Source organism: Capsicum annuum, chromosome 5, assembly GCF_002878395.1.
Source record: "Capsicum annuum cultivar UCD-10X-F1 chromosome 5, UCD10Xv1.1, whole genome shotgun sequence".
NCBI lineage: Eukaryota > Viridiplantae > Streptophyta > Magnoliopsida > Solanales > Solanaceae > Capsicum > Capsicum annuum.
The window spans coordinates 216,812,038-216,837,645 of record NC_061115.1 but is presented as its reverse complement, the minus strand read 5'-3'; the positions used below and the strand labels follow the sequence as shown (position 1 = coordinate 216,837,645).

General features: G+C 38.4%; 7 protein-coding genes and 1 pseudogene across 8 annotated transcripts in view; 3 read left to right on the top strand and 5 right to left on the bottom strand.

The window, feature by feature from the left end:
* Positions 1 to 1,723, bottom strand: part of LOC107853715 (ankyrin repeat-containing protein ITN1-like) — a 6,302-nt gene extending 4,579 nt beyond the window's left edge. Inside the window, exons 1-3 of the mRNA XM_047412276.1 lie at positions 1,091 to 1,723; positions 275 to 801; positions 7 to 198 (exon numbers count right to left, since the gene is read on the bottom strand). Of these exons, the coding sequence (XP_047268232.1) occupies positions 7 to 198; positions 275 to 801; positions 1,091 to 1,673 (1,302 nt within the window). The 5' untranslated portion in view covers positions 1,674 to 1,723. The remainder of the gene's footprint in view (positions 1 to 6; positions 199 to 274; positions 802 to 1,090) is intronic.
* Positions 1,724 to 3,262: 1,539 nt separating this feature from the next.
* On the top strand, positions 3,263 to 4,411 carry LOC107853652 (ankyrin repeat-containing protein ITN1-like). The gene is made up of 2 exons (XM_016698631.2): positions 3,263 to 3,831; positions 3,883 to 4,411. The coding sequence occupies exons 1-2, from the start codon at positions 3,263 to 3,265 to the stop codon at positions 4,409 to 4,411; spliced, it is 1,098 nt and encodes a 365-aa protein (XP_016554117.1).
* Positions 4,412 to 6,049: 1,638 nt separating this feature from the next.
* On the bottom strand, positions 6,050 to 6,594 carry LOC124885143 (protein ACCELERATED CELL DEATH 6-like). The gene has a single exon (XM_047412771.1). It carries the CDS (start codon positions 6,592 to 6,594, stop codon positions 6,127 to 6,129), a length of 468 nt encoding a protein of 155 aa, XP_047268727.1. The 3' UTR covers positions 6,050 to 6,126.
* Positions 6,595 to 6,801: 207 nt separating this feature from the next.
* Positions 6,802 to 15,077, bottom strand: LOC107853654 (annotated as a pseudogene).
* On the bottom strand, positions 7,792 to 9,248 carry LOC124898793 (ankyrin repeat and SAM domain-containing protein 1A-like). Its single transcript, XM_047412772.1, has one exon. The coding sequence runs from the start codon at positions 8,855 to 8,857 to the stop codon at positions 8,525 to 8,527; it is 333 nt and encodes a 110-aa protein (XP_047268728.1). The 5' UTR covers positions 8,858 to 9,248; the 3' UTR covers positions 7,792 to 8,524.
* Positions 15,078 to 16,306: 1,229 nt separating the features above from the next.
* On the top strand, positions 16,307 to 16,672 carry LOC107853655 (protein ACCELERATED CELL DEATH 6-like). The gene has a single exon (XM_016698632.2). The coding sequence runs from the start codon at positions 16,307 to 16,309 to the stop codon at positions 16,670 to 16,672; it is 366 nt and encodes a 121-aa protein (XP_016554118.1).
* On the top strand, positions 16,581 to 18,597 carry LOC107853656 (protein ACCELERATED CELL DEATH 6-like). Its single transcript, XM_016698633.2, has one exon. The coding sequence runs from the start codon at positions 17,266 to 17,268 to the stop codon at positions 18,298 to 18,300; it is 1,035 nt and encodes a 344-aa protein (XP_016554119.2). The 5' UTR covers positions 16,581 to 17,265; the 3' UTR covers positions 18,301 to 18,597.
* Positions 18,598 to 19,158: 561 nt separating this feature from the next.
* On the bottom strand, positions 19,159 to 22,189 carry LOC107853657 (protein ACCELERATED CELL DEATH 6-like). 2 transcript variants are annotated; one of them, XM_047412770.1, is made up of 4 exons: positions 21,260 to 22,189; positions 20,762 to 20,965; positions 20,439 to 20,593; positions 19,159 to 20,362 (listed from the first exon to the last, which is right to left on the bottom strand). In XM_047412770.1, the coding sequence occupies exons 1-4, from the start codon at positions 21,840 to 21,842 to the stop codon at positions 19,739 to 19,741; spliced, it is 1,566 nt and encodes a 521-aa protein (XP_047268726.1). In that variant the 5' UTR covers positions 21,843 to 22,189; the 3' UTR covers positions 19,159 to 19,738. The 2 variants fall into 2 exon arrangements, with proteins under 2 accessions (XP_047268726.1, XP_016554121.2); XM_016698635.2 differs by having other exon boundaries at positions 20,439 to 20,965.
* Positions 22,190 to 25,608: the final 3,419 nt, after the last annotated feature.

The following is a 25,608-nucleotide window of genomic DNA, read 5'->3' as shown; positions in this document are numbered from 1 at the left end:
TTGAGCTATCTTCATAATACTTTCGATTACTGTTTGATCTGCCTTTTTAGCTTTATCGTGATCATCTTCTCTCAGTTGCATTTTGCCTCCTGTTCCCATTTCAGCATTTGGATTGGGCATGTACTCGTACTTCCGCTTTACCTTAAAGTCACGTTTTCCAAGTCGGCCAATGCTACACAAATCCTCCATCAATTTCTCCTATTTTCATCAATAGTACAGTTTAGATTGAGTTGGTCGCAATCAGTATTTGGAAAACAAATGTGCGACCGCTTACCTTCTTTGCTGTCACTGTGCATGACAATGCTATATCAAGTGGGGTCTGATTTTCTTTGTTAAATGACATCTTCTTTGCTCTACGATGGTTTATTAATTCAGGCACATGGTTACCAGAGGAAGCAAGCAAATGGAGAGGAGTGTTGCCGTCGCTATCTGGCTCATCAACAAGGCTGTCGCACTTATTAGAGTCTAATAAGAAGCGGACTACCTCGTCTTGATTGTTCAATACGGAAACATGAAGAGCATTTTGACTGTTGCTGTTAAGCATATCCCAACAATCAGGGCAGTGATTTAATAGCTCATTGATCATGTTTACATCACCTTCGCTGGCTGCAATGTGAATTGCTGTTGTCCAGTCATTTTCACTGCCAGCCGGAAGGTACACTAAGGATTTTTTCCACGCCAGCATATCAGATACTACGTACGCCAATCCTAATTTAACAGCATAGTGCAGTGAATTCCAACCCCAAAAGTCAGGTTCCTCGCATAAAGGCTTATTCCATCGCCATAGTGATCTAATGCAATCTGGATGCGTCAACAGTCAACACGATAAATGTGCAATCAAGGGGTTAGATCATCTCGCAAATATAGTTGCACAACAGACATTAAGAAACCATCAACAGAAATTGCAGATTAATGTTTTTTAGAGCGGTCGCATAACAAGTGATCTGAATGCTACATAAGTTGATGAGGCTAATGGAGGATCCTAGTGATACTATCGACATGATTAATCCAAATTTATGTTGACGATGTTAATTATGGGAAAGTCAACTGAAGTTAGATATCGATACAGTAAATAACAAAAATTATGTACCTTTGTGTTCATGAATTACTGCTGCATGCAGCGGCGTTCTATTAGATGGACCTGCGGCATAAGTTGGTTTCTTGCAGTATTCCAAGATATTAATCAAAGCATCATGAAAACCAGATTCAGCCGCCAGATACAGTGGCGTCTCCTGCGCATGGTTAGGCGGAAATTCAAATTCAGAATCTTCTTTCACCAAGAGCTTAACCACATCTAGATGTTCGCTCCTCACGGCCTTGTGCAGGGCTGTATCTCCACTAGCATCTGTCATCCTCGTGAGTTTCTCCTTAGTATTATGATCTTCTATACATGCAAGTAGCGCACGTACTACTTCAGCGTGCCCTTCGTTAGCTGCTATGTGAAGAGCGGTTTCATTTTTCTTGTTTTGACAGCGTAACATTGCCGGAGTAACCTTAAGGACTTCTGCCGCGAAATGGGAGTGGCCATAGAGGGCTGCGACATGGAGTACCGTGTTGCCCTTCGGAGTGACTTGGTAGCCATTTTCTTCATCCCTTTTCAAATGATCAGCAAGTAGAAAATAGGCATCTCCGATATTGCCTCTCATCGCAGCTTTATACAAGGTCGGATCCATTTTGGATTTGGAGTTTTATCCAAGATCTCCCAATGACAATCCTGTGATCTTTTTCTTTTTCTGGACGAAACATTATTATATATAGGAAAAACTAATTAAATTCTTAATGAATTTCCAAGAAGAAAGGGATCTGGTGTTTGCCTTGATCACAAGAAAGGGATTTTGATGTTTCCTTATTTTCTCTTTCATGTCAAAACTGAAAGAATATCATGAGCATAAACAGTTTTAAGAACTTATTAAACCTCCCAAGACAAAAGTAACACTTGGGTCTCTTAAGATTCACTTCATCTTATGATTCTTTTCTCATTAAAACAAACAAGTAGAGTAGTCGATTACTTAAGAAACGAACAAAACATAACTACAGAACAAAGAACATCTTGTAGCCAACTCAAATGGCGATCATTGGCTCCCATTTCCTAGCCGGAAGGAATTAGTCTCCACTAGCGTCATTCGAAGAATGAACAAGAAAAGGGTTACTGTTTAGGATAGATGGATGAGACTGGTGGACATTGCTCCGATTCACCTGACTCAACATATGCTTCTTAAGCACCAAAGTGAATATCATCATACTCGACTTTACAAGTTAAGAAAGGAACCAAAAAAAAGAAAAAGAGAAAAGCAGGAGAATATCATCATAGGTTGCTTCTTAAGCACCAAAGTAAATGTCATTTCTCCAAAAGAAAAGGCAAAGCCAGTAGTACCTTAACAAAGTGATTGTGGAAGATTAGAAACATTGATTTCAGGCAGGCAGCCCCGTGCACAAGCTCCCTCTATGCATGGGGTCGGGGGAAGAGGGCCGCTCCCTCTATGCGCGGGGTCGGGGAAAGAGGGACGGACCACAGGGGTCTATTGTACGTGGCCTTATATATCCTGTATTTCTGCAAGAGTCTGCATTATAAAGCATTTGATTTTTAATACGAAAAAAATTTGGTAAAACTTGATTTTCCAAATTCGGAGCTTCACTTTGATTTTCCCATAACATTATTGTCTACATAAATTCGGACTAATCATTTCACATAATATCGGTAGGATCTTTGTAACATACTCCATTCAAATGGTTGCAATATAAAATTAACATTCACATCACTTGTTTCATGAGACCTCTCTAAAGTCTAAACACAGTCGATTTGATCAAGTATTTCGGGGAGTCAGAAGTGCTTATTTTAGAGAGTAGTTGTGGTGTTTGGCCAAGTTTGTCTCTCTAAGTACTTATAGAACCATGACCAAACACTATTTGCTGTTCTAATGTTGCATTTAACCAAACACTGTGTCCATAGGTTGGAGCTGCTAGTTAGGAGAGTTGGTTAGTGTATGGTATTACTTTGTGGGTGTCTTATTTCTATTATTCCATCTTGTTTCATGTTTTATTACAACTTTATTTACTGTCCTTTGTCTTGAGCCGGGGGTCTATCGGAAACAGCCTCTCTACTACTTTGGCGGTAGTGGTATGGATTGCGTACATTTTACCCTCCTCAAACCCCACTATGTGGGAATACACTGGATTTGTTGTTGTAGTTTTCAAAATAAGTAGATTTTGAAAGCTTTGACAAAACAAGCTATTATTCTAGTTAACTAGTAACTTTTAACACATGCATCCAGATTGCGCGAGATTGCTAATGCAATGGAATAGATCGTTGTGTGAGGAACCTGACGTGGGGGGTTGGAATTCGCTGCACTTTGCTGCTCTTTTGGGATTGAAAGAAGTAGTTTCCGATATGCTGGGGTGGAAAAAATCCTTAGCCTACCTTCCAGCAGGCAGTGAAAACGACCGGACAACAGCAATTAACATTGCAGCCGGTGCAGGTAAGGTAGACGTTTTACATGAGCTATTAAATCACTGCCCTGATTGCTGGGAAATGCTCGACAGCAATGGCCGAAATGCTCTTCATGAAGCCATATTATACAGTCAAGAAAATGTGGTCAGTTACTTATTGAAGTCCAGAAAGTGGGATAAGCTTATCGAGGATCCAGACAACGATGGCAACACTCCTCTCCATTTGCTTGCTTCGTCTAATTTCTGGGGCTACGTGCCTTTGGAATTAAAAGATCATCCCCGAGCAAAGAAGATGTCATACAACAAGGAAAACAAGACTCCGTTTGACGTAGCAATGTCTTGCACAGAGTGGACGACAGACAAGGATAGAATCTCGCCCAGCTTGTATCACGATTTCTTAAATTCCATTATTCAATTGGGATGACGTTCACCCAGGCTGAACCAGATGGATCAGCAGAAGATAATTTTCAACCAAGCTAAGGAACGCGACATAAACATCAAAGGTATCTTGTCAGCAGCTCAAATGCAACTAGTTGTGGCTACTCTATTAGTCACAGTGACCTTTGCAGCTTGTTTTACATTACCAAGAGGATTTGAAAGCGATGTCAATAGCCCTAATAAGGGGATGGCAGTTCTAATAAAAAAAGCATCGTTCCGTGCATTTATTATAACTGATGCCATCGCCTTTGCATGCTCCACTGGTGCTATATTCAACTACTTCTATATGGCGACAAATCCTCGTCCGATGTCATATCCGGATTTGGATTATTTATGGTCTCTCAGTAAAGTTGGAGCTAGGTCACAGCTCGTGGCAATGTCAGCAGTTGTAAATGCATTTGTAACTGGCATGTATGCTACTTTAGCACATTTACTTGGTCTCGCAGTTACTGTCTGTGCCATAGGTTGCATCTCTTTCATTATGTACGTGTGGGCAGTGCTGAGCCAGAATGCTGGATACGTGTAGCAAAAAAGTAATGTATACGTACAGAAAGTATTTTTGACATGTAATTTTCTATATGCATAATATAAATTTTCGACAAAGGATGCTCAACTGACCAGCCTTTACTGCGTGTGGGTAATGTATCTTTTTGAAAGAGAAGTGTAGAGAGAGACACAAGTGTCAAGTCCACCTACTGCACCTCGACTAATTCTATGAGGTATTTTCTATCTAACCCTCCCCCCCCCCCCCCCCCCAACCCCCAACACATGTACCGTATAACTCTCAACAGATTGGAAGAAATCATTTAGCTTACTGTCTATTTCATCGGTTGCAGCCCTTTCCTTGTGTACAAATTTTTGTTATGTTCCTTGTACTGAACTCGCGATATATATTAGTAATATGTAAGAAAAAGACTAGTGCAATTCATCAACATGAGCAGAGACAACGACTTCAAGTGTTAGTAACTGAATTCCTAAAAATTACAACTACGAGTGTAACGTTGAAGTGGGTGAAAATTCTATGAGATCAAGATTTAAGTGTGAGTTTAAACCTATAAAAATGATAATGATATTACTACAGTGCAAAAATGAATAACAATGGTATAATTCAATTCAACATTTTTTGTCGTTTAAAAATGCACTCTTCCCTCAATTTTTCAACATAGGGGGTTTGCTTGCTTCCGCTGGTGATGGGTGGACCAGTGAAGGATCCAAAAGACATGTTGTGAACACGGATACTCCAGAGGCTATCCAAGTTGTTGGGCCCAAGGCTAAACCACGACGAGGCCCAAGAATTAGACAGACCAACAATATATTTGCTTGCGATTCAAAAAAAGGCCCAAGAATTAGAAAGGTCAAATGTCATTTACGCTGATCACCAGGTCCTGAGGCTTTCACAAGGGATGTTTTTTATTTACATTCTCCACTCTTAAAAAGAGTGACCTGATAATCTATCTCTGCTATGTTCTTAGTAAACAAGCAGCATATTGTCAAATGTCGTTACTATTACGCCGACCACCAGGTCGTTAGACTTTCGCAAGGGATGTTTTCCATTTACATTCTCGACTCTTAAAAAGAGTGACCAAACAATCAAAATTAGACAGGTGCAACTAGTTTAATTGCCTTATCCATCATTGAAACTACATCCATGTCACACTGAAAACGCGTACGTCCAAAACCCGTGCAACATACCCAGGGTTTCGATTTAGTGGTAAGAGCATACTTGTGAATTAGTTGACAGTTACAAGTGCAATTACAACTGCGGACATGGACAGAAGCTGCAAAATACTTGTGATCGCGTAAAGCCTCTGCGTATATAACTGTCAACTATTATAGTTGCAGCCATGCCGAAGTAGGTACATACAGAAACAACTGAGCATGTAAAGGATATGACATCTGCAACAACAGGTGCACAAAACACTGTTCTTCTTAATAGAATCGACATCCCTTTGTTAGGGCTATCTAGTAGTTTGGTTTGCAGCGATTATCATTGGCTAAATGTTAACAAACAGTCCGAAGAACTAACATTTATGTAAGTACTGAAATAATCCGCAATTCCTGCTTTTTGTCTGCCTCTTAGAAGCAACACTTATCATATAATAGGTCGTCACTGGCACAACCTTGAGTTTTCTCATGATTCTCTAGTTGATAATAACTGTGATAAAAGAATATCAGATGCCATATATTTATATCAAATAACGTTCACAAAAATATATCCAATAATCATACATGAGATTGAATCTAGTATGTCTTAACGATGTGCCTAACAATTGACGGAAGATAGAACAGGGGGAAAGAGATGCAGCCGATGACACAGACAGTAACAGCGAGACCAACTGAATGTGCTAAAGTAGCATACATACCAGTTACAAATGCAATGACAACTGCTGACATCGCTAAACGCTGCAAAAGAATTGCTATCTTAAAGCACACAGTTATAAGTTTTAATCTTTTTGCAGTTGCTGCACTTATCGCAATGTAGAAGTAGCTGAATACAGCACCAGCAGAGCATGTAAATGCAATGGTATCTGAGATAACTAATTCACGGAACACTGTTTCCCTTATTAGAATCGCCATTGCTTTATTAGAGCTATTGAGATCGCTTTCAAAACCTCCCGGTAAGGTGAAACCTGCTGCGAAGGTAACGGTAACTAGTAGTGTGGCAACTACTAGATGCATTTGAGTTGCCTCCATAATATCTTTCAGCATGCCTTTCGACTCTGTTTCATCTTATGGCTTCTGCATTTTCTTCCATTTTATCTCAAAATCACGCCGTCCTAATTGACAATGGCGAAGACGACACCTCTGGATTGGCCGTGCAACCTATTTTCATCATGTGGTGAGTTTATATATAGTAAAAGACACATGTAACATCAGTAGCTATACATCCTCTACTTCTATCGAATACGAGTATCAAACATAATATGTAATATTAAATAAATTTGAAGATTCATAACCAACATACTATATATACCAATCTTTATGTATTTAGTTGCATAATTACATGTAGTCGCGGAATTACCAATAGATTGTAGCTAAATTGACCATAGATTTTGAAGTTGAAACTTGAAAATTCGAGTTTTTGAAGTTGTGATCTTTGAACATGCCAAATTTCATATCCAAACAAAGATATTTGAAGATAAATCTTCAAAATCTACGGCCAAACGCTAGCAAAGTAACATGTATGTACGTACACACAGTGTTTTCTCTGTGCTAGACAATATGTCAACGGGAGTCTGGTTTTATTTGTTAAATAACATGTTTGTACTCGCATGTCTTCTTAATTTAGCAGGCACACTTATCCAGTCGGAGGCAGCAAGCAAATGGAGAGGAGTGTTGCCATCGTTATCTGGCTCGTCGATAAGGTTATGAGATTCCTTAGAATTCAATAAGAATCTGACTACTCCTGTTTTATAATTCAATATGGCAACATGAAGAGCATTTTGGCCATTGCTGTTAAGCATTTCCAAGCTATCTGGACAGTGAAATAATAGCTCACGCATCATGTTTACACGACCTTCATTGGCTGCAATATGAATTGATGTTGCCCAGTCATTTCCATTGCCTGCATGAGTGTAGGCTAACGATGTCTTCCACCCCAGCATTTTACGAACTACTACTCTCAATCCTTGTTTAACAGCATAATGCAGTGGATTCCAATCCCATTTGTCAGTTTCCTCGCATAATGATTTGTTCCATTCCCACAGTGATGCCGCACAATCTGGATACATATGTCGAATATTACTACCGGAAACCAAACACTGTATCAGTTATACAGAGATAATATAATCATTAACAGTTGGAAACTGGTAAAGTTGTTGTCATATGACCAGAAGGTTACATGTTCAAGTCTTGGAAACAGCTAGCAGAAATGCAAGGTAAGGCTTCCCCGAACCCTGCGCATAGCAGAAGCTTTAATGCACCGGGCTTCCCTTTTTTTTTTTTTTTTTTGTATGTGTGTGTGTGTCAGATAGAGAGGGAGACGAAGAGAGAAAAGTTGCTAACTGTCAACGAATATAATATTTTGAATCCATAATTTCTAAAGTACAATAAGTACAGCTTTAAGAATTTCGAAGGTTGAATCTTTCCAGTTTAAGTCCTACAGATGACGGTCTTTATCTATGTCTGGAACTTCGGATAGCATGTATCCTGGAAATTTCATTGCATCTTTTAAGGCACATTTCTTATCTCATAAGAGAAATTGTCTCAAAAGACCAATAAACTCTTGGAATTTATGCAGACTTAGTGAAAAATAGGACATAACGGAAGAAAAAGATGATCATAGCGGAAGAAAACAGTCCGGCGCGTGAAACATCCTGCAGATGTAATGTAGGAAGCCTACCTACCATAACTCAACTTTAAAATCAAAAATGATTACCCATATGTTTCTAGATTATTGCCGCGTGCAAAGCCGTTCGACCTCATGGACCGCTCTATGTTGGTCTGTTGCAGTGTTCTAAGATTTCAGACAAACAGTTGACGAGACCAGACTCCGCGGCCAGATAGAGTGGTGTCTCCCCAGCATTGTTTGCTGGAAACTCGAAATCAGGATCTTGTTCCACCAAGAGTCTGACAGTGTCTACTCATCCAGTCCTCACGGCCTTGTGCAGGGCTGTATCACCACCGTCATCTGTCATCCTCATGAGTGTCTCCTTATTGATCCCACAGCTTGTCCATCAACGTCTACACCACGCAGTAGTACCTCCACCACTTCTTTGTGCCCTTTATTAGCTGCTAAGTGAAGTGCAGTTTCATTTTTCTTGTTCTTACAGCACAACAATGCAGGAGTAATGTCGATAACTTGTCGCACAAAACCTGATTGGCCATAAAGAGCTGCGACGTGGAGGACTGTGTTACCCTTTGGAGTGACCTGGTACCCATTTTCTTCATCCCTATTTAGATAATCAGCAAGTAAAAAATCACCATCTCCTGTATTGCCTTCCATTGCAGCATTGTACAGGATTGGATCCATTACTTTTTTTGATTTAGGAGAATATGATCTTGTGAGTATTTGCTTTCTCAGAGTGAATTATTATATAGAAATTAAAACCTGTCTAAGTCTTTGCTGTCTCTTTGTTTTTGAATAATATATTCCCTCCGTTCACTTTTACTTGACATGTTTCACTTCTCGACCATCAAATTGCATGGATTTTGAAACAGTCTCTCTATCTCTACGTGGTAATACACTCTACTCTCCTCATACCCCACTTGTGGGATTACATCCGGTATGTTGTTGTTGTTGTATTAATGTAAGAAGGATTCCAACTTACAGTATTTTTTGTATAGCTCTCAAACATCTAAATTTTTAAAATCTACAATATTGAATTGATCTTAAAATATCATAATGGTCCATTAAAAGTCTTTGTCAATATATAAATATCCTAATGAAGTCTTCGCTGTCTCTTTGTATAACTAAAATATCTTATACTGACAAACTGGTCCATCAACTTGTAGGACTAGCTGTAAATATATACATTATGGAAAAATATTCATATCAATCATTATTGTTTCTTTCTTAAAAGGGGTATTAAATCCAAAGTGGACAAGTAAAAGTGACGGGAGAGAGTATATATCGTTTTAGAGTAGTATATTCTCTACGTTCACTTTTACTTGTCATGTTTCGTTTCTCAACCATCAAATTGCATGTATTTTGACCAACGTTTTTTCATGCCGAGGCTCTATCGAAGCAGTCTCTCTATCTCCACGTGGTAAGGATAAGATCTGCCTACACTCTACTCTCCCCAAATCCACTTGTGGGATTACATTTGGTATGTTGTTGTTGTATTAATATAAGAAGGATTGCAACTTGTAGTATTTTTTATATAGTTCTCAAACATATAAAATTTTAAAATTTGCAATATTGAATTAATCTTAAAATATCATACTGGTCCACTAAAAGTCTTTGTCAATATATAAATATCCTAATGAAGTCTTCACTGAGTCTTTGCATAACTAAAATATCTTAAACTGACAACTCGACCTTCAGTGTGTTGATTCATACAGTATGCCACTTATGTGCCACATAGGTACCAAGGTTGCCAAAAATACGATTTTAATTAGTCCAGGGGTAATAGGAACCCCTTTAAGTTGGAGCGTGTCTCAGCAATTTCGTTTATAGTTTAGGATGAAAACACTAAATAACATGCTATAACAATTTAATTCACAAGTTTGCATATAACGATATGATTCTTCATTCAAAAAAAATAAAATAATTCAATATGATTCTTATAAGTTAACTAAACCTGAATGAGTAAAACATCTATACACTTAAACACTAGAATTAATAAGAGGTCAAAATAAGAACTTGATTAATTTTTGGATGTTAAGAATTGTTCCAATAATTTCCAGCTAAAATTTTTCAGTCTGTGACATGGAGCAGCTTCAGCTTACTGAGGACATGACCCTAGATAGGAAAGTTCGCGGATAAGCGTAGAAGGTTAGTGTGTGTGGGTTGTAACAGGCTGTCAGAAGAGATCTTGGGTAGCTGGGTTCGTAATCCTAGGAATGTGTATTTAGGTGTCTTTGGTATGTGAGGGTATGTTAATACTAGGTGGGGGTCTTATTTCTTATTTCTGAGTTCCTATTTCTTAGTGTTACCTTATTTCTCGTATTTCGTATTTTTTGTGATTCTTATTCTATTATTTCTTATTCCGGATTTTCTGTTGTGTCATCCATACCCTTGTTTACTATCCTTTATCTTGAGCAGGGGGTCTATCCTCTCTACCTCTCCAGAGGTAGCTGTATGGACTGCGTACATCTTACCCTCCCCAGACCCAACTTTGTGGGAATACACTGGGTTTGTTGTTGTTGTTATTGTTGTTGTGTCATCGGTAATTTTTGTTTTGTAACACTAGATAGTTGCATCGCTGGCCCTATTTGTGTGTAGCTGCTTGTATTGACTCTGGAAACTCACCATCAAAAAAGGCCAGAAGAGACTGCCAAGAGCCAACGAAAAAAAAAAAGGGCAGCTCGGTGCTCTAAAGCTACCGCTATGCGCGGTGTCCGGGGAAGGGCCCCACCACAAGGGTGTATTGTATGCAGCCTCACCTTGCATTTCTGCTAGAGGCTGTAACGATGGGGAATCTTATTGAAAAGAAGAACCATAGTCACATGCATCGAAATAAGAATTCATCATAGAAACAAAAGGGAAAATAGAAAAGGGAGATTCCAGAATGCTAAAACTTTAGCTAAGAAAATAAAAGACAACTTCATAACATGAACCTTAATAGATTATATTCCTCTACTATATATAGACATCTTCCTGGGGTCCCAAATGTAATTTGACATCTTTTCAAATAGGACCTCCATCTTGGTTAAATTCATAACAGAGGTTGTTTCCAAGGCTAAAACCCGAGACCTCCTGGTCACTTGGCAGCAACATTGTCACTTATCAAGTTGAAAGGAACCTTAAGAAGTTCTATGCAAATCAAAATAAGATTGTATGAATTGATTATGGTTAGTAGAATAGGCTAGTTTGGCCAAGCTATCGGCTACTTGGTTTCACTCTTTGCAGCCGTGTTTCACATCAAAGTTTGCCTCATTCTTTGTTTTCAGCATATTGTCGATAAATCTGTTTCAGTTTCAGGTCGCTTGAGACTTGTCTGGCAATCATATTTTGCAATCACCGTGGATTCAATATCGAGGGTGAAATTAGTGTATCCATGGAGATAACACCATTTCACCGCCAGACTCGTCTGGAATGGCCTCTGCACTATTGTTACTGCTTCATTGAATTGAGATAGCGAATCATGCAAGAACACTTAGCAGTAACATTCATATCTCTCACTCACTCGTGGTTTCTTCCTGGTCCCCAGTCTTTGCTATATTTGTTATAAATGCATTTCGGTCTGAACTTACCGGTATTACATTGTGAAGACCACTTTTACTCTTTAATTTAAGAGTACATACGGTTGGACATTCCCATCCGTCGTCACCAGGGACGGTTCTAGGGGGTAGGGAGGGTGTTCACCCGAACCCTCTTGACAAAAAGTTACGCTGTATATATAAGGTAATGCAAACAGTAGCATAGAGAAACTGTAAAGTCACGTGGCTTTCAATATCCATATCGCTTTAAAAACCTCCTGATAATGTGAAAGCAGTTGTGAACGTCACTGTCAATAACAAAGTTGCCACAACTAAATGTATTTGAGCTGCCTTCATAATATTTTCGACTATTCTTTCTTCTCATCTAGCGCTATCTTCTTGATTACCCGCTGACTCCGTCTCTGGTAGCACCACCATCTTCCCTCCTGCTGCAGCACGAGAAGAATGCTCCGCGCACAGCGAATTCTTCGATCATTCTTTAGGAAATTATCCAAAATGAGAACTTCTAAGTGTGTGTATATCTTAATGATGTCTTCTCATGTGTTTGTGTTAAAATATCTTAAAATGCATTTCATACTAGTTCATGAACTTGCACAAGTATATTTCTTAATCAATTTTATATTGTGTGGCCAGCTGACATTATTGATATTAACAAATGTCCAATGAACTTCTTTTGACAAAAAACTACCTAGTTAATTAAGATTCTTGATGAAGCATTGTTTAAGAATATGTAATATGCAAATTTCAAGCTCATCCTATCACATGGTGAGGCCAGCTTAAATTAAAGCCTAGGTGTATTATATTGCATTTCTTTGCCTACCAATGTAGGGGTGATATCTACGTATACTCTATCCTCCCCAAACTTCACTTGCGGAATATCAGTGGGTATATTGTTGTTGTTGTACCATGAATATATTATTTAGTGAAGGTACATTGGGTCTATAGCATTGTCGGTGACGAAAAAAATGATCTTTTGTGACCACTTATGATTTAAATAGAAGAAAATGATCTTACATAGATTGTTATATCATGTGATAAAGGATGTATAACTAAAATAACATGTAAATGGGCTAAAAAACCATATCTGTCATATGTAATTCAAGGCATTGGGTAAAAACTGAAATATATAGGTGAATTATATATTTGCAAGCAATAAGTACAAGTAGTAGCTAGCATTCATGTCTCTCTACGCTCTTTTCCTTTCTATATAAATAAAAACCAAGACGTACAATAAAATAGTGAGGCAACCTATGAAACAGACAGTAACAGCAAGACCAAGTGAATGTGATAAAGTAGCAAACATACCCGTTGCGAATGCAATTACAACTGCTAACATTGACAAGCACTGAAAAATACCTGAGAGATCATAAAGCTTCCATACAATTTTCAAACGTGAAGGAGGTCTACTTTCATCTGCCATGAAGGAGTAGATGAATATAGCAACAGCTGAGCAAGTGAAGGCAATGGCATCGGAAACAACAAATGCACGAAATGCTGTTTTCCTTGTTAGAATCGCCATCCCTTGATTATGGCTATTGGGATCGCTCTCAAAACCTCCTGGCAATGTGATGCCAGCGGCAAAAGTGACCGTCATTATCAAAGTGGCAACAACAATCTGGAATTGAGCTGACTTCATAATAGTTCGGACTTCTGCTTGATCTTCCTTATTAGCGTTATCATGATCTTCTTCCCTCAGTCGCATTTTGACTCCTGTTCCCATTTCATCATTCAGTTGCATTTTGACTCCTGTTCCCGTTTCATCATTTGGATTGTGCATGTACTCGTACTTCCGCTTTACCTCAAAGTCACGTTTTCCAAATCGGCCAATGCTACACAAATCCTCCATCAATTTCTCCTATTTTCATCAATAGTACAGAGACAACAATATCATGAAATAGAATTACAGTTTTACTTGATGTTTCAACACCACATCAAGAATTGTCAGAAAGCTGAAGATTTGTGAGTGCACGCAAATCGTTCTTTCGCTTGACATAATCCTTGAACTAGTATATCAATATTTCACCAGCATATACTCAAGCGCAACCAGTATTTGAAAAACAAATGTGTGACCGCTTACCTTCTTTGTTGTCGCTGTGCATGACAATGCAATATCAAGTGGAGTCTGGTTTTCTTTGTTAAATGACATCTTCTTTTCACTAGGATGGTTTATTAATTCAGGGACATGGTTACCAGAGGCAGCAAGCAAATGGAGAGGAGTGTTGCCATCACTACTGGCTCATCAACAAGGCTGTCGCACTTATCCAAGTCTAATAAGGAGCAGACTACCTTGTCTTGATTGCTCAATACGGCAACATGAAGAGCATTTTGATTGTTGCTTTTAAGCATATCCCAACAATCAGGGCAGTGATTTAATAGCTTATTTATCATGTTTACGTCACCTTCACTGGCTGCAATGTGAATTGCTGTCGTCCAGTCATTTTCACTGCCTGCCGGAAGGTACACTAAGGATTTTTTCCACCTCAGCATAGCAGAAACTATGTCTTCCAATCCTAATTTAACAACATAGTGCAGCGAATTCCAACCCCATAAGTCAAGTTCTTCGCATAAAGGCTTATTCCAACGCCATAGTGATCTAATGCAATCTAGATGTGTCAACACAATAAATGCGTAAATAAGGGGTTAGATCTTCTCGCAAATATAGATGCACAACAGACATTACGAAATCATCAACAGATTATGGGAAAGTCAACTAAAGTTGGATGTTGATACAGCAAATAGCAAAAATTATGTACCTCTATGTTTCTGAATTACTGCTGCATGCAGCGGGTTCTATTAGATGGACCTGCAGCATAAGTTGGTTTCTTGCACGATTCCAAGATATTAATCAAAGCATCATAAAAACCAGATTCGGCCGCAAGATACAGTGGCGTCTCTTGCGCATGGTTAGGCGGAAGTTCGAATTCAGAATCTTCTTTCACCAAGAGCTTAACCACATCTAGATGTTGGCTGCGCACGGCCCTGTGCAGGGCTGTATCTCCACTAGCATCTGTCATCCTCGTTTCTCCTTTGTATTATGACCTTCTATACATGCAAGTAGCACACGTACTACTTCAGTGTGCCCTTCATTGGCTGCTATGTGAAGAGCGGTTTCATTTTTCTTGTTTTGACAGCGTAACATTGCCGGAGTAACCTTAGGACTTCTGCCGCGAAATGGGAGTGGCCATAGAGGGCTGCGACATGGAGGACTGTGTTGCCCTTCGGAGTGACTTGGTAGCCATTTTCTTCATCCCTTTTCAAATGATCAGCAAGTAGAAAATTGGCATCTCCTATATTGCCTCTCATCGCAGCTTTATACAAGGTCGGATACTTTTTGGATTTGGAGTTTTATCCAAGATCTCCCAATGACAATCCTGTGAGTCCGTTGCTTTCTCTGGATGAAACATTAATATATATAGGAAAAACTAATTAGATTCTTAATGAATTTCAAAGAAGAAAGGGATCTGGTGTTTGCCTTGATCACAAGAAAGGGATTTTGATATTTTCGATTTCGCTTTCATGTCAAAACAATCCACTCCGATCACACATCATATAGCTTACTCTGAAGTAAGGGATCTTTAATACATGAAATTAAAAACCATGACCATATTATACAATAAGAATTCTTATTAATTTTGAAATGAGATGTTGATGACATATCTATCACTCAAGAACATTATACAAATAGATTGAAGAACTGCAAGCCAGTGAACATGTCAAGGTTGTAACATAGACGCGAGTCTCTATGTAAGTTATGTAGGAAGTTTCAGATCATAAGGCCCATTCTTTCACCAAAGCAACGGTACTTCTTACTAACACGCGATATTATCTATAGTAGCTTGCTTTCTCATTCATGGAATGTGGGATTCTTTAACCAAAGCAACAGTACCTCTTATTAACACGCTATTTATCTATAGTAGCTGGCTCTTGTAGCATCTTTATCAACTTCCAACGCCAAATTGTATGACTAACACAAAAGGCAGCTGCGACATCCTCGACTTTACAAGTTAAGAAAGGAACCAAAAAAGGAAAAAGAGAAAAACAAGAGAATATCATCATAGGTTGCTTCTTAAAAGAGAAAAAGTGAATGTCATTTCTCCAAAAGAAAAGATTGCAGTGTAAAGCATCGTAGCTATGCGTAAGGTTTGGGGAAGAGTGCCAAACCACAAGCGTGTATTGTACGCAACCTTACCTTGCAGTTCTGCCAGAGGCTGTTTCCAAAGCTTGAACCCGCGACCTCCTCGCATGACATTAACTTTACCAGCTACCCCAAGGTCACAGAGAGCTATGCATAGGGTCGGTGGAGGAGGGCCAAACCACAGGGGTCTATTGCACCGGGCTGCCCCTCTATCATTTTCAATTACTTAGTCTTGTTTGTGTTGGAAAAAAGAGTCGTGACAAGAAGATATTAAATAGTAAAAAGATGTTTTTATTCATGTTGTTTTTCTTTACAAATTCCTTTCTTCTGATCAAAGCAAACAATAAATACCTTTCTTTTGATCAAAGCCAAAGATCTGTGCAGTGTTCAGAATATTTCTATATAACATTTCATCAAGAGAAAGCAAAGAACTCACCGGCAAACCAAATAAAAGAAATGAAAATGGATCCAACCTTGCACAATGCTGCAGTGGAAGGCAATATCAGTAATGGTGATTTTTCACTTGCTGAATATCTGAAAAGGGATGAAGAAAATCCGTACCAAGTCACTCCAACAGGCAACACAATCTTACACGTGGCCGCTCATTATGGCCACTCCCATTTCGTGGCCGAAGTCCTTAAGATTACTCCGGCATTGTTATGCCATCAGAACAAGAAGAATGAGACTGCGCTTCACGTAGCAGCTAATGAAGGTCACGTCGAAGTAGTCCACTTACTGCTTAGTATAGATGAGCATCATAAGGAGACACTCATGAGGATGACAGGTGAGAATGGAGATACAGCCCTGCACAAGGCCGTGCGGAGCTGACATCAAGATGTAGCCAGACTGTTGGTGAAAGAAGATCCTGAATTCGAATTTCCATCCAACAAGGCTTGGGAGACACCGCTGTATCTGGAAGCTGAGTCTGGTCTTCTTGAAGCTTTGGGTGGAATCTTGAATTCATGCAAGCAACCAACTTCTTCTGCAGGTCCCATTAAATCGAACACCTCTGCATGCAGCAGTAATTCAGGAACACACGGGAATGTACTATATTGACATCTCTTTTCGATTTTTGTTACTATCTGTTGTTTCATGTACTTCGACTATTGCATTATTTTGTTGTAGTACTGTTCTGTTTTGGACTGTTTTTTCTTGAGCTGAGAGTCCATCGGAAACAGCCTCTCTCTGCCTCTGAGGTAGTGGTAAGGTCTGCATACACTCTACCCTTCCCCAGACCCACTTAGAGACTACATTGGGGAGTCTAAATTTGTGTTGATTTAACTCCTTATCATCATCATATTTGACACATGCATCCAGATTGCTGATGCAATGGAATAAATCTGTGTGAGGAACCTAATGTGGGGGGTTGGAATTCGCTGCACTTTGCTGCTCTTTTAGGATTGAAAGAAGTAGTTTCCGATATGCTGGGGTGGAAAAGATCCTTAGCCTACCTTACAGCAGGCAGTGAAAATGACTGGACGACAGCAATTCACATTGCAGCTGGCGCAGGTAAGGTAGATGTTTTACATGAGCTACTAAATCACTGCCCTGATTTCTGGGAAATGCTCGACAGCAATGGCCGAAATGCTCTTCACGAAGCCATATTCTGCAGTCAAGGAAATGTGGTCAGTTACTTACTGAAGTCCAGAAAGTGGGATAAGCTTATCGAGGATCCAGACAACGATGGCAACACTCCTCTCCATTTGCTTTCTTCCTCTAATTTCTGGGGCTACATGCCATTGGAATTAAAATATCATCCCCGAGCAAAGAAGATGTTATATAACAAGGAAAACAAGACTCCGTTTGAAGTAGCAGTGTCTCGCAAAGAGTGGATGGCAGACAAGGATAGAATCGCTCCCAGCTTGTTTCGCGATTTCTTAAATTCCATGGCTCAGTTGGGACGACGTTCACCCAGGCTGAACCAGATAGATCGGCAGAAGATAATTTTCAATCAAGCTAAGGAACGTGACATAAACATCAAAGGTATCTTGTCAGCAGCTCAAATGCAACTAGTTGTAGCTACTTTATTAGTCACAGTCACTTTTGCAGCTGGTTTTACATTACCGGGAGGTTTTGAAAGCGATGACAATAGCCCTAATAAGGGGATGGTAATTCTAATAAGAAAATCAGCATTTCGTGCATTTGTTATAACGGATGCCATCGCCTTTGCATGCTCCGCTGGTGCTATATTCAGCTACTTCTATATGGCGATAAATTCTCGTCCGATGTCCTATCAGGATTTGGGTTATTTGTGGTCTCTCGGTAAAGTTGGAGCTAAGTCGCAGCTCGTGGCAATGTCAGCAGTTGTAATTGCATTTGTAACTGGTACGTATGCTACTTTAGCACATTCACTTGGTCTCGCAGTTACTTTCTGTGCCATCGGTTGCATCTCTTTCATTATGTACGTGTGGGCAGTGCTGAGGACAGTATGCTGGATACGTTTAGCAAAAAAGTAACATATACGTACAAAAAGTATTTTTGACGTATATACTTCTTGTTACTTTCTGTATACATAATATAAACTTTCGACAAAGGATGCTCAACTGACCACCCTTTACTGAGTGTGGGTCATGTATCTTCTTGAAACAGAAGTGTAGAGAGTGTCAAGTCCACCTTCTACACCTCGACTAATTCCATGAGGTATTTGCTATCTAACCCCTCCCCCTCCCAATCCCCCAACCCCAACACATGTACCGTGTAACTCTCAACTGATTGGAAGAAATCACTTAAGTGTTTTTGCCTTTGCCGGGACATTCAGTTGGTCTCACCGTACGATAAATATTAGTAATATTTAAGAGAAAGACACGTGAAATTCATGAACATGAGCAGAGACAACGATTTCAAGTGTTTTTAGCAATTGAATTCCTAAAAATTACAAATACGAGTCGAACGGTGAAGTGGGTGAAGATCCTAGGAGATCAAGATTTAAATGTGAGTTTAAAATGACTTAATAAACCTAGAAAAATGATAACAACGTTATTCACAAGATTTAGACAGACCAACAGTAGATTTGATTGCAATTTGAAAGATATAGTAAGCAAACTATTCACAAGATGGGAATTAGGATTGTACATTTTTATGGACGGGAACGACATTAAGCTGGGGAAATTATTGAATTTGCTAGCAATGTGAAAGAACTAGCCTGAAATATCGAAAATGAGAATGATTTTGCACCTCCACGATTTGCGATCCCATATTTAGATGTGCCATGAAAGAATATTGCCACTATAATCAAATACACACATTAATAATTTATGATAATCCCTCTCCGCTATGTTCTTAGTAAACAGACAACGTATCGTCAAACGTCATTATTGTTATTATTATTACGCCGACCACCAGGTCGTGGGGCTTTCACAAGGGATGTTTTCCATTTACATTCTCGACTATTAAAAAGAGCGACCAAACAACCAGAATTAGACAGGTGCACGTAGCTTAACCGCCTTAACCATCATTGAAACTATATCCATGTCACACTGAAAACGCGTATGTCAAAAACCCATGCAACATAGTCTTACCCAGGGTTTCGATCTAGTGGTAAGAACAGACTTGTGAATTAGGCGCACGTGACACGTTTGAACCCTGCAACTGACAAAATCGTTATACTTAAGTGGAAAAGTATTTTGTCAGGACTTCTCCACTTCTAACATTTCTTTTTTGAATTGTTTTTCTTTGCACTGAAGGCCTATAAAAATTCGGGAACCTCTCTGCCTTCCAATGTACGGGTAATAGCTATGTATACTCTATCCTCCCCAAACTCCACTTGCGGAGTTTTAACTGCGTATATTGTTGTTGTTGTACCATGGATTATTTAGTGATGGTACATTGGGTCTATAGCATTGTAATATTTAAAAGAAACTATTAAACAAAAGACTATCCAGAAAAATCTCATAGTCAAGTATTCCTTGCTATATAGGTAACAACCAAGATATACAATAAAATAGTGAGGCTACTTATGAAACAGACAGCAAGACCAAGTGAATGTGATAAAGTAGCGAACATACCAGTTGCGAATGCAATTACAACTGCAAACATTGACAAGCACTGACAAATAGCTGCGAGATTATAAAACTTCCATACAATTTTTTCACGTTGAGGAATTCTACTTTGAGCTGCCATGAGGAAGTAGATGAATATGGCACCAGCTGAGAATGTGAAGGCAATGGCATCGGAAACAGCAAATGCACGAAATGCTGTTTTCCTTGTTAGAATCGCCATCCCTTGATTATGGCTATCGGGGTCACTCTCAAAACCTCCTGGCAATGTGATGCCAGCGGCGAAAGTGACTGTCATTATCAAAGTGGCCACGACAATATGGAATTGAGCTACTTTCATAATACTTTCGACTTCTGTTTGATCTTCCTTTTTAGCTTTATCGTGATCATCTTCCTTGAGTTGCATTTTGCCTCCTGTTTCCGTTTCAGCATTTGGATTGGGCATGTACTCGTACTTCCTCTTTACCTCAAAGTCACGTTTTCCAAATCGGCCAATGCTAAACAAATCTTCCACCAATTTTTCCTATTTTCATCAATAGTACAGTTTATATTGAGTCGGTCGCAACCAGTATTTGAAAAACAAATGTGCGTCCACTTACCTTCTTTGTTGTCGCTGTGCATGACAATGCTATATCAAGTGGAGTCTGGTTTTGTTTGTTAAATGACATCTTCTTTGCTCTAGGATGGTTTATTAATTCAGGAACATGGTTACCAGAGGCAGCAAGCAAATGGAGAGGAGTGTTGCCGTCGCTATCTGGATCAACAACAAGGTTGTCGCACTCATCAGAGTCTAATAAGAAGCAGACTGCCTCATCTTGATTGTTCAATACGGCAACATGAAGAGCATTTTGATTGTTGCTGTTAAGCATATCCCAACAATCAGGGCAGTGATATAATAGCTTATTTATCATGTTTACGTCACCTTCACTGGCTGCAATGTGAATTGCTGTCGTCCAGTCATTTTCACTGCCTGCCGGAAGGTACACTAAGGATTTTTTCCACCGCAGCATATCAGATACTACGTCCTCCAATCCTAATTTAACAGCATAATGCAGTGAATTCCAACCCCATAAGTCAGGTTCCTCGCATAAAGGCTTATTCCATCGCCATAGTGATCTAATGCAATCTGGATGTGTCAACATGATAAATTCATAAATAAGGGGTTAGATCTTCTCGCAAATATAGTTTCACAACAGACATTACGAAATCATCAATAGAAATTGTAGATAAATGTTTTTTAGAGCGGTTGCATAAGAAGTGATCTAAATGCTACATAAAGTTGATTATAAGTTAATGAGACTAATGGAGGATCCTAGTGAGACTATCGACATGGTTAATCCAAATTTATGTAGAAGATGTTAAATATTGGAAAGTCAACTTTAGTTAGATATTGATACAGCAAATAACAAAAAGTATGTACCTCTATGTTCCTGAATTACTGCTGCATGCAGCGGCGTTCTATTAGATGGACCTGCAGCATAAGTTGGTTTCTTGCAGGATTCCAAGATATTAATCAAAGCATCATGAAAACCAGATTCAGCCGCCAGATACAGTGGCGTCTCCTGCGCATGGTTAGGCGGAAATTCAAATTCAGGATCTTCTTTCACCAAGAGCTTAACCATATCTAGATGTTGGCTCCGCACAGCCTTGTGCAGCGCTGTATCGCCACCAGCATCCATCATCCTCATGAATTTCTCCTTGATATTATGATCTTCTATACGTGCAAGTAGCACAAGTACTACTTCAGTGTGCCCTTCGTTAGCTGCTATGTGAAGAGCGGTTTCGTTTTTCTTGTTTTGACAGCATAACATTGCCGGAGTAATCTTAAGGACTTCTGCCGCGAAATGGGAGTGGCCATAGAGGGCTGCGACATGAAGGACCGTGTTACCCTTTGGAGTGACTTGGTAGCCATTTTCTTCATCCCTTTTCAGATGATCAGCAAGTAGAAAATTGGCATCTCCGATATTGCCTCTCATCGCAGCTTTATACAAGGTCGGATCCATTGCTTTTGATGTGGTGTTTTATCCAAGATTTCCCAATGATAATCCTTTGAGTCCTTTGCTTTCTTTGATGAAACATTATTATATAGGAAAAACTAATTAGATTCTTAATGAATCTCAAAGAAGAAAGGGATCTGGTGTTTGCCTTGATCACAAGAAAGGGATTTTAATGTTTTCGTATTTTCTCTTTCATGTCAAAAACTGAAAGAATATCATGAACATAAACTGTTATAAGAACTTATTGAACCTCCCAAGACAAAAGTAATACTTGGATCTCTTAAGATTCACTTCATCTTATGATTCTTTTCTCATAAAAACAAGGGAAAAGGCTCAAATACTATCAGAAATGGCTCATTCATGCCATCCGAGTTGGGCTCATTCATGCCATCGCTGTTACAAAACTGGCTCATCCATGCCATTACTTTTAATGGCCGGTTTTTAGAAAACAGCTTTGCCACGTGTCGGCATATTAGAGGTCCACGTCATTTTTTAAATTTTTAAATTTTTTTTTTAAAAAATATTTTTTTTCTTAAATTTAATTTTTTGGATGCATTAAAAAGAATCCACCCAACTTTTTGATCCATTAAAAATTAGTTTGATCTATACTTTTAAAATTTGAGATTATTTGTATATTGTCCATATGAATAGTTTTTTTTTTCTTTTCTGGCTTTCACGTGTGACTCTGTTCACAATACGGATCAATAATATGATCATCTCCCTTTGAACTAAGTTTTACTTGATTAATTACTGTTAATGAGTTAATTTTGAGATTATTTGTGTATCGCCTCATATCATCCGAGTATTTATAGTTATCAAGCTCATCGACTTTTTTTTTTATTGTATGCGGCTTAAAATTGTGGTCAAATATAGTAAATTGATCCATAGACAAGCAAAGACAATAAGACAATACGTCTCATGCCGTCACTCTACCATCCTCATATCTATCCTGCAAAAATTTCAGTATAGTGGCGTTGATATCAATTATTGTGCTAATTAATTATGATAAAATACTTTTAATATTGTATTATATCATTCGCTTTGAACCAAATTGACATTTTTTTCAAGAGACCTTAAATATCCGACATTTTATAAATATTTTCATTTCTTTTTTACTTTTCAAGTGGGGCATTGTTCTCTCAAACACTCATTATACTGCTCCCTTTCATCTTTTTTAATATGTTGTTTAATGTTTTGACACAATCATATATTAAGATAATTATTTAACAATCAACATTAATCATTGGAGGTAGAATATTTGTCTAAATTACAATTATGTTTTTCTTAAATTACAATTTGATTTAATGATATAGTTACATAAAAATTGGTGAGACATCATAGTTTTATATCCTTATATAATTAATTTTAAGTGGTCCAATCCTAATTAGAAATTGAATAAAAACAATATATAAGCCATGCATGCAAGTTACAACTCACAAGTATTATGTATGTGTAGTCTTTATCATTTCATACTATACTTAATTCAATGAATTGATTAATTCCAAAATTTTATTGTTCTTTTCTCTTTAATGAAATAAAATATCTAAGAAGAAAGAATAAAATGAAGATGACATAAAATTTGTATAATATAGTCTAAGGCCAGTTGGCATATATAAAAACAAAAGTAAATCCAATATATTTTTTATAAGTTAGATAACATGGGAGTATATATTTGTGAGGGAGTAAAAAATGACTCTACTATTAACCTAATTGTCATAGATCAAACTAATTTTTAATGGATCAAAAATTTGGGTGGATTCTTTTTAATGGATAAAAAAAATTAAAAAAATAACAATTTTAAAAATGATGTGGACCTCTAATATGCTGCCACATGGCAAAATTGTTTTCTAAAAACCTGTAACGCCCCGTGTTTCGGGCTAGAATGAAAACCATCATTTCTATGCGTAGACAATCCAAAATCCATAAATCCGATGCAAATTTTCCATGTTAATCAAGTATGTAGTGTGGTAACCTATTTGAGCGTGAATTGAGATCATAAGGGTCCCCTAACTCAAGGTCAAGTTGAAAGCTTTCCTATCGTTTGAGTTTTAGTGAGCGTCAAAACTTGAGTTAACTTCAATCGACCATAGATCCTTGGATATACTGAACTGGGTGGCCTACTATATATCACATGAAAGATCTTCGAATTATCTTTCTATCGATACCAAATTCACCTAAAACGGACACTCGGTGAAGAAGTTAGAGCATTTTTAGTGTCAGCGTTCCCGTTTGGCTGGCCACCGCATCGCGGTGAGCCTTAAAATGACAATTGTCAATTCCAGTAGCTCACCGCGATTTCCAGAGTGTCGCGGTGAAGCTTAATACGGCGTTCCAGCCCCGGATTTTAAATTCCATGGCCAAATTAGACATTTCTCATGGCCCCAAACTCATCCAAACACGGGATTTATCCCCAATAACACCAAAATACATCCATTATCATCAAATTACTCCAAGAACTTACATAAGGATTTCAAAATAAAAATCCACATAACTCAAGATTTAACCATGGGTTTTCAAAACAAACATGAAGATTTGGAATCCCCAAGTCGAGGGCATCAAGAAGCACCCTTTGAATTCCTAAATAGAGGTACGCTGGGTTTATCCTAAAAACTACATGGGCTTGAAATTTGACAAAAGCATGATTTAAGTGTTAATGCATGAATTTTATGGGGGTTTTGAAAACTATATTATCGATTATGTGTTTCGAAGGTTTAAAATACTATTATACTTTGTTATTGTGGCTTTTCCCCCTAAATTGATTTACATGAATACGGTTATGTATGAAACTAAGATTTGATCCTTGTTTGAGAGCATGAATTGTGGACTCCCTCTCTTGCATAACATTAAAGATTTTGGCCCTATTTAAAAATAAATTGAAATGCATGTTTTTGTGATTTGAAACATCATGAAATTTGTATCATTGCTTTAGAGTTACTGAGAGGGTGTCTTGACATGACTATGTTTCGATTCAAAGAGAAGAGTATTTGCATGTGTATGCAAGAGTTTCTTGAATGGTTTTATTGATATGGTGGTTCCGAACATATGTCTTGAAATAGAGATTTTTGTATGCTAATAATCGCTCAGAGATGTGGCTTGCAAGTCAATGGTATGACGATACCATATGTAATTATGCCATAACAGAGTATGCTCAGAGTATGTCTTCAGAATATGTTTACAGAGAATGCATATTTTCATAGAGTTTTAAAAAGGGGCTTAAAGAGTGTTAGGTGGTTACCAGAAGAAGGCGTGCGTTCAAATAACTCTTAGCCCGAAACCTTATTTGCTGATACGAGTAGATTATTATTGTACGCTGGCGACGTCCGTGTGGCGTAGTAGAGTTAGAGAATCCGACCCTTGCGGCACACTTGGTTTGGGGGCTTGGCTGCCAAGTCAATCGCAGTTTCCATATAGACCATGAAATTTTCAAGAATTGTAAGGTACACCACCTAGCGCACAGATTTTAGATATTTTCACAGAGTCCTTTAGAAATGCCCATGAGATTTTATACTATACGATTGTCTTATGAATTGTTTTAGCTGCTCTCATACATGTTAATTATAAATGATTATTTTGAATTTTCTCTGCGTACCAGTACTTTTGTGCTGACCCCCTCCCCCCTCCAACCTCTCAGGTTCTGAGGCTCAGTCTAGGGTTTCAGATAAGCGGTAGAAAAAATCCAGATTGTAGATCAGGTCGAGCAGGGGTGAGCCTTCTTTACTTCAGAAGGACTGTTGATTTGTCAGTTAACTATCAATAGTTATGTTTGGGTCTA